This window comes from Opisthorchis viverrini (genome assembly GCF_000715545.1).
Source record: "Opisthorchis viverrini unplaced genomic scaffold opera_v5_297, whole genome shotgun sequence".
NCBI lineage: Eukaryota > Metazoa > Platyhelminthes > Trematoda > Opisthorchiida > Opisthorchiidae > Opisthorchis > Opisthorchis viverrini.
The window spans coordinates 187316-196598 of record NW_008751954.1 but is presented as its reverse complement, the minus strand read 5'-3'; the positions used below and the strand labels follow the sequence as shown (position 1 = coordinate 196598).

The window sequence follows — 9283 nt, the reverse complement described above, 5'->3', positions numbered from 1 at the left end:
ATCACCATTCGAGGTGACATCATCAGTGCGTTATTGTGGAGCGTAGTAGTGCGTGGCGGTGGGTTGGTGGTTGTGCGCACAACGTTGTGCGACACTGTAGAGTGAATAAGGTCAGTGATTATTGCACCGTATCCTTGCAGATATACAACCTTACTTTTGGACGGACGTCTATGAGCCGCTCTATGTTCGCCGACCCACTCACGATTGATGCTGAGACAATGTTTCAGCTTGTATTGTGATGTGGGTTGAAGCCGACTGGTCGGATCCAAACTGACTTTGTGGGGTATCACACTTTGAACCTCATCATTCATTGTGAACCCAAATTGTGAATTTCCGGTTGGTAGATATGAGCCTCCTTGGAGGAAGAAAAATGAAAAAGTGGCGACAGCAAGCCAGTGCAAAATAGCTCAAATCAGCACAAGATTTACTGGATCATCTTGGCATAATTTTGAGGTAGAGACGTTGGAAAATCGCTACCGTAACGAACGGAAAGGGGTTCGTAAGTGAAACTCCGCAGATTTTGTAAAGTATTAGGCCTTCGTGACAGTTCTGGTTTACGAAGGTCATGTGGGGATAGATGGTTAGTCAAATAAGACCGAATGTACGTCATCAGCTGCTTAGGACAGAGTGTATTTTAGTGCTTGAGTTGTTCCCTCATCTTGGCAGTTCTGTTTTCCAGCTCGAACTTTAGCCGAACTAATTGGGTGATTGATATTCTATTGTGTATCGGAGTGAACCTTTTCTGCATTTCAGGGTGGGATGCTCATAAATGCGACTCCTTCCTTATTTCGCTGCAGTTACAACCAACTCCTAGGTAGCTGTGGTCTACACACAATATAAGTATCTTCTACTTTTTTCTCATACGTACGGACAATCAATAAATGATAATCCTTTGGCTGTAACCTCTATTTGGTGTGGTTGTTTGCATAACCACCAACCCACCGCTACGCTTCACGCTAACGCGCTGATGATATCACCTCGATTGGTGATGAAACGTTTGCAATCAAATCGCCCAGCTCAACGAGTAAGCCAACGACCACCAATTACAAAGATTATACACGTGCTGTCACGGTAAAAATCTGTGTTTAAAACGGATTAGCCTATAGGTTTCCGTTCATTTGTGTTGTGAAAGCAAAGCGGAAACTTGCTGATCACGTCAAGTCAAAAAGTTACTAGTTTCCTGATAAATATGCCTGGATCCTGAGGATTGGGAGCGTTGTGCAACTCCTCACCGCGTTTACTTTTCCCGGTTGCGCGAATCTACCAGAGGCTTTGCAGCATCGGTCTTAGTTTGTAACGTGCAATTCAAATGACTGAAACTCAGTTATCCATTGTTAGAATGAATGTGAAGACCACTGAAAATTTATGCAAAAAATCATATTTAGATTGATTCTGCAGATGGCTACATTCGTTCTGAAGAGCGTGTAGTCACTGAAAGCCTGCTTCAATGTTTGAAACGCATACTTCCGGTAAGTAATGATCGATTTTTAGTTTTCAATCCTCCTATTATTAAGAAGGGGGTTATTGGGATAAAAATAAGCATGCCGGCACAAGACGTAATTGATGTTGGCTTGGTAAACACCCGAGCAAAACGATTGGGATTAAACGGCGGTGTTTTTCGCGGCAAATATTTTACAATACAGACGAAACCAGAAACCGGTAGCATCAATCGTAGGATATATCCAGTCCGTTGGCCACCTTGTAGAGTCCGAAACATCGCTCTGAGTCCTGGTACACAAAACCGCCTGCTTTCCGTCAGATGACGATGATCCATCAAGTTTGTGTGCAAAACTAGGTCTTAATATGTGTAGAGGTAATATATTACTCATAAGGTTGCCGAAAATTCCTCGACAGCCCACGACCGGTTTTGTCCTCCCTGAGGTTAATCACGTAGGCGCAGTCCCCGAGTTCTCGTCAACCTCATGTTCAATTTGAAACCAGATTGCCCGGAATTAACGAAATACCCTCATTTTCAAACAAATTTGGTTTTGCGAGAAACATGTTCCTGTATTAAAGGCGGTATATCCGGCTTTTTCCTTCATATGTCGACTGACTTTGTTTACTTCCAATTCAAATCGCAAAACATGATCGATTTACGGTATTGAAACCAAAACAAAATACAGTATCCTCTCGATGATCAAATACGGGAGGGTCCAAAATGTTTCATCTACAGGGTGACTTCATCTTGGGATAGTGAATAGTAAGAACCGTATTGTATACTTGCTGTAGTATGGTAGTGAACTATCATTTTGTTTGGATATTTTGGAATGCAGAATGCAGGTTTCTATTTCATTTTAGTTAATTTAGCTCGAACAAAACCGACGGGATATGGTTGTATTTCTCTCGGTCATGTGGGTCAGTTGCCAGATCCTTCCGACCAGGGTTATCGACGTTTATTTGCCTTAGCCTGATCTTAGTTCCACCGACCGTTTAGCTCGTCAACAGCCAGTGGTCAAGCAATGCATTTCACCCAGTTCTGGTTATCGATTGTTTTCATGCAACCTAGCTTTCGTCTCTTAAATGATCTCTCCGACTTGTGCAGCCACGCATTAATCAGTTTTTATGTTGACCCATGTTTTCCTTGATCTGGTGTATTTTACAAATGCTGAGTCCAAGAGCAACTACATTGGATGAGCCAGAGTTGCTCTTACTCTACGTCGAGTTACATCAATTTCTTTAGGATGGTTGAGGGACCCATTGTAGACCCATCGTAAATGTCACGCATGGGGCTTAATTCAGATGCTGAGAAAATCAACTGGTAATCTTTAGGCAGATACAGAGTGAATCAGGTGTGGACTTTGTGTTCCTACGTTTGACGTGGAACAAGCAATCTTATAATTCCGTCTTTTAAGAACTGTGTCTAGTATCTGCTCGCAGGGTTACCCTGCCCTCTAAAAAGAACCACCAAACAAACTACCTTTATTGTCCCCCTTGTTGGTTTTAGCATGGGGGACAATGAACAGTAAATTTGAAGATATCCAAGACCCACGTGCCAATGTTCTTTTCGTGCCAAAAACTTTGCTTGGCCACAATACTCAGGTTGGCGGAACTCGTCATAAAACCTTTTGGGGAGGTGAATCTACTGATTTTCACCAGTTAACTGGATAGCAGACAGAAGCAAGCATCCGACTCAACGAAATCGTTAGATGTTCATCTCCACAAGTGTGGCGCATTCCAACTGGTCGATTGTTTCTATCAACCTGACTAAAGTAATTACTTTCCTCCGGGTAGATGGGGTTGGGTTGGTCAGCTATTCTCAGGGGAAATCAGTAGACATATCTCAATACACATCCCACTCACGTAAGAACCGGACGCACTCCGATAAGTCAACCACGAGGAAGGCATATGCATAATTAATGATGAGAAACAATTTTTCGAATGACACTCCGTTAGAGCTCGCGAACCCTAATGCAGATTATTGACAATCCTTTTTCACCTCGTAAGGGGCTCTTCACTGTAGCAGTTCATGGGCCAATAAAGTGGATGAAGAGGGCGTAGAATATTTTCCTAAAGGAAACTACTCACAAGGTTGCTGAAAACTCTTCGACAGTCCAACTTGTGAGTAGTTTCCTCTATGAAAATATACTGCAGTATCTCGAATATGGTGCCAACTGAAACATGAGGCGGTTGTAGAATATCATAAACGAGAGATTCAGTTGAGTCTCTCGTGAAGACAAAATTGATTTGCAAATGAGTGTATTTCTCGAGAGCGTAGAATAGTTTTCTATAGATCCACCTGTCGTCACCGATAATACGAAGTATGCGTTTGCTGATATTTGAGCCCACTGCTAGCACAAACGGAAAATTTGCACACAACGTTTCGTTCATAAAAGGTCAACAATTGTTTATTTCCATCTGAAGATCGGTGAAGGGCGTGGCCTGCAGCGCACCTACAGGATGGGCGTAACAGCCTCCGACGTGACAAAACGGTAAACAATTCACATTTACAGTAAAAACCACATTCAAGTAAGTCACCAGTAGCGTTTAAAATGAATAAGCTTGATAGGAAACCGGAAGGTTTATAAATCTGTTTTCTCAACCGCACCACTTGTTGGAAATTTGCACCAACGTTTCGTTCATAAAAGGTCAACAATTGTTTATTTCCATCTGAAGATCGGTGAAGGGCGTGGCCTGCAGCGCACCTACAGGATGGGCGTAACAGCCTCCGACGTGACAAAACGGTAAACAATTCACATTTACAGTAAAAACCACATTCAAGTAAGTCACCAGTAGCGTTTAAAATGAATAAGCTTGATAGGAAACCGGAAGGTTTATAAATCTGTTTTCTCAACCGCACCACTTGTTGGGCGTTACGCTACAATCAGCAGGCACTGTTTTCATAAGATTGACCGACGTCAGCATGGCTTTCAAAGTTTCAATGGTCTCCACAATTTATTTGCTGATCAGCAACCAACCAGTTATTGATCGCTTACTCTGACAAGTCGACGACAGAATTAGGACGTCGTAATAGCCTTTGCCACTGCTTCTGTACAATCGATGTGTGTGGGATGTGATGAAATTCCGAGTTTCAATCAAGATATCACCCTCCTATCACAGCCCGTCTATGGTGAAGTACCGGTTCATCCCTGTTGAAAATCACCAGCAGCGGACACTTCGTGAAACTCTAGTGATATTCTGACGAGCAGTGAAGACTCCCTCCTATCTGTAAAAAATATCTGAACCAGTTGTGTCGTGAAATGTAAGTATGGGTTAATCACATCTGCTCGAGGTCGAATGCTTTAGCATTCTTAAAGGGGGATATTTCGAAATCGCAGATATCAGACCGATTGAAGTAATATTACTCACCGATGTCTAGGTATACTCGTGAACAGGTGAGTAATAAACAATAGTGGGGAATTGGATAAAAAATGGATTATACTGTGGAGCCAATGTACCCTTTAAGCATCGCCATAGTCCGGTTGTTTACATCAAACCTTAAATCTGGATATTAAAGTCGAAGCAACAACAAACTCTCTGAGTTCATAAGACTTAGTAGCTGTGCTTCTGTTTTTATCGATTGGTTTTCCTTCCTTGACACGGCGAACACTGGAAGAAAACGAGTAAAGATGTTCACATTTGATGAAAGCATTTGTTCCTCATCTTAACGAGGCACTCGGGTATCAGGGACCTAATATTTGGGTGGATTTCAGGTAGGCCATATTCTCCTGCATGTTAATTGCTGGATATGAACTCTTCAATGGTTGTTTCTTAGACTCAGTCGCATCTATTTGCAAACATCGCTGTTATACGACTAGGCATGTGCAATTTCGGAAAAACTTTTAACTAGGAATTTTGATTAGTTTCTTTACGGCACAGCAGAATGACTGAAACCCAGGTATTAGTCCTAGTTGTGTCACTCCGTTCCAAAACAATGTGTTCACAGAAGTGACAGAAGGAGACAAGGCGATTTGGTGATGAGAGGTGAGATCTGGACTTTCCAGATGGCTTGGTTTCCTGTTCGTATGTTGCAAAAAGGGGTCTGCACTTGACATTAGCATTGGATGATCTCGGGTAGTTTTTGATTTTATTTCTGTTGGAATAGGGGAAGCGACCACATCCAATTCACATATTAGAATATCACAAGACGACTGCTTTCCGTTTACTATCGGCAATGCGTAGAAGAAATGACGTTTCAGCCTGGCAACACCTAGTCGCGTACTGCCCGGTTAAAAAGCCCTTCGGTGTTCTTTCAGACAACTGAGTGCCCTGAAGAAACTGGGGATGTGACCCTTCATATAGCATAACAATAACCGTTGACATGTATAATGTGGAACGTGCACATAGGACAAGTCCAAGTGATAAATAACAAGAGACATTTCAGACCCTGAACTACGCTGACACTAAAATTGGTTTGGACTTGCCCTAAAAGCGTTTCCCACACTTTAAACTCTGGGAACTCGGTGCAAGGCGAGTCAGAACTGATCATCATTCCGGTTAACAGTAGCCTTGTGGTGACTAAACGGAAGTGGTTACTTAAACTGGACTTGATTATTGGCACATCATCAGTGGTATTTTCCACGAAGATTTTCATGGAACTTTTCGGAAAAGTTCACCTGTGTAAAAATATTTAAATGTATTCTCTGGAGTGATCCTTTTAGTAAGGCTATGGTTACCAACACTGTGTGTTCATCAGGCTGCAGGTTTCAAACTCCGAATGGAAAACCGATATGCGTCTGTAGTTACTATCAGAAGGTCCCAAAAACCCAAGCAGAACAAAAGATTGGCGGAGGCTACGCCTTCCTGATGAAGAAGGGCGAGATCGGTCGTGGGCCTTTATAGGGATTTCAGCAACATTGTGAGGAGATGATATGCCGTCGCACACTATAATCGTCTGCCACTAGGAAATGAACTGTCAACCAAGTGGGTAACAATAAGGATTTACGATAGGCCATTTACCTGCCAACTTAAAAGTTAACCAACCTAAAATTCAGGCTATTAACATTAATTTATATGCAAAACAAACACACTAGCAGAAAACAGCCATCAGGGTTGGATAAATGGAAATGGAACCCTAGGAGAGAACAGAAGAAGACGGATTTATGATATGCCCACGTACACTATAATCGTCTGCCACTAGGTAATGCACTGCCAAGCACGTGAGTAGCAACAACGATTTACGATAGGCCATTTACCGGCCAGCTTAAAAGTTAACCAACCTAAAATTCACGCTATTAACATTAATTTATATGCAAAACAAACACACTAGCAGAAAACAGCCATCAGGGTTGGATAAATGGAAATGGAACCCTAGGAGAGAACAGAAGAAGATGAAACTAGGCTGCCTTGTGTAAGATCCAGTGCCATCTTTCTAAATCCTTTGGAGGCCCGACGTGAACAACACGCGTTGTGTAGGATGGAGTGATGGTGGCTATGTGGTTCAAGAGAATACTTTTTGGTTTTTATTCCACAGTATTACCTTACTGTTCTTGTCCCAATTTTAGGATTTCCGGTCCCTGTACAATACACAAGCACCCTTAGCCCACCTAGTTTTTCCTTCAGTGAAGGACCTGTCGAGGAACTGTCAGACTTAAATCTGGATCAACTACGCAGGACCAAATGACGTAAGTTTTATAACGAACGTTCGTGAGCTAAAAAACGATGAATGTAGCTTCTCCATTTTAAATGTTTTCAATCACCAAACAGTTGAATATTTGTGTGGTTTTGTTACCTCAAAGCATACTGACCCATGTTCCCATACATTGTCTCAACTATTTGACGCTTTGATTTATCTCAGCGATTCCCAGATTGGCTAACTTGAGAACAGTCTGACGGTGTAGCAAAAGATATCACCTCTGATCCCACAACTTGAAAGATCTTCATGGATTCGAGAAATACACTCATTTGCAAATCAATTTGGCTTTCACGGGAGGCTTAATTGAATCTCCCGTTTATGATGTCCTCCAGCTGAACGTGCTGCACACAGGCCGCCTCATGATTCAATTTGGGTTCAAGTAGATCATAAGGTTGACGGAAACTCGGGGACTGCGCCTACCTGATGAGCCCCAAGAAGGGCGAAACCGGTCGTGGGCTGTCGAAGAGTTTTCAGCAAGCTTGTGAGTAGATCTTCATGGATGTTTGAAAGGAAACCAGCTGATGATGCAAATCCATAAGATATCAGTTATGATAGTATTATCCCTTTGTAGCACTTACTCGATTGCGGGAACGGTTTCGTCAACCTAGCTCTAAGTTCGGCGGGATTCTTCCAGAAAACTGTGCTTTGGACCAATACACCTTGGCTTGGAGGAGCCATTTGATCGTGTTGGTTACGGAGTCGTTACCGGAAGGGCGGTTACACGAGGATCACGGTAAACTCTCTCAGAACAAACCTCTCTGTTGCTCACTTAACCGGAAACTTTTTTCTAACTGTTTTCTTACATGCTTGGCGTCGGTATAATGGATTTGCGTTGGGTCTCATTCGGTCACGTGACTCCAGCATCGCTTATTGGCCGGGATCCCAATGATCTGCGTTTAGTCTTTCCAATCACGAAAAAGATTCACTGTGACCAAAACTGGCGGGAATTTTATACCGTCGGTTTTGGCAGTCGTTTTTGTGGTTGACGAATTACGCTAACATTACACCGCTGCGGATGTAGCTAGTGAAAAGTTTTCAATGAAAGTGAGATTCAGCTATATTTATTAGTTGAACTTTGTGCCAAACCCCCAGAAATGTTCAAGGTGTCGTATTTTACCAAATTTGCTATTATACACAAGGATACCACATCCCTGATATTAGAGGAGGAGAAACTCTTACAAACGAGTGAATATGAGAAGCGCACTGACAACCGATAGACTCCAATTCAATCCTCAGTATGAAAGAAAAAAATCGTTTTAGCAACTACACAAACTCATGGTAATCTGCTCACATTCTCCCTCTCAGTTTGGTACGTGTCACCCAGAATTTGGTTCGTTTTAAGAGCTATGAAGTGGAGATTGTGGAACCAAGCGTCTCTTAGGCATCCACATTTGTGTATGCTATTATTCCAGACAGCACACCAACCGCCCCTGTCTACTTGGTGCTGTGTAGTGTCGAATAACCTTCAGGTTATCTTCCTGGTTGCATTTTGCACTCTGGGCTAAAATCACTGGGCGGTCAGTGAAATTACCAAAACTGTGCAGACACCGAATCGCTGGTGAATACCCCAGCAAAAAACCCATACAGTTTATTTGATTCCCCTTGGTTATGGGGGGATAAATTCTTGCAGTTGTTCACTTTTGAGAACAAAGATTTTTCAGATTTGATCTGAATAGGTTATATTCATTGTACTGCTTTGAAGTTATTGAATTATTCATAGAAAATCTACTTTGAAGTTGCCACTCTCTACCGATGACCTTCTGGATGTGTAAAAGTCCTTCGGGTAATGCATGATATGATTGCTACAGAAGCGTTCAAATGTAGATAATCTTATTCGGGTAACTGAGGCATTCAGCCAGTTTAGTTCGTCCTCCCTCGGGGAAAAAGTTGGAGCTAGTCTCACAGAGTTCAGATATTCTCATAAATTAAGTAAAAAATCATCACTTAGGCTGCTTTGAACGGTACATCGATCTAACATCATCTATTCAAAAGTCTACTGTGGCCTAAATGTTTTAAACTATCAAATTTGAACAGAAAATTTGACTTTTTTATGGTGTTGGAAACTATGTAGCTAGTTGAGTACAGAAAAGGTTCAGACGAAGAAAGAAAAAGAAATTGTTCAGCTGTAACACCCTTTCGGTGCCTAACTGCCATGCCACCCGAAGGGTTGGGATACTGCCTGGTTGCCCAAACCTAGACAGGGGAAGTCGA

At 42.3% G+C, this 9283-nt stretch overlaps 1 protein-coding gene across 1 annotated transcript in view; it reads right to left on the bottom strand.

Moving 5' to 3' along the window:
• Window positions 1–9049: 9049 nt before the first annotated feature.
• Window positions 9050–9283, bottom strand: part of T265_09681 (hypothetical protein) — a gene marked incomplete at both ends in the record, with an annotated part of 6604 nt that continues 6370 nt past the window's right edge. Inside the window, one exon of the mRNA XM_009175836.1 lies at window positions 9050–9251. Within this exon, the coding sequence (XP_009174100.1) occupies window positions 9050–9251 (202 nt within the window). The remainder of the gene's footprint in view (window positions 9252–9283) is intronic.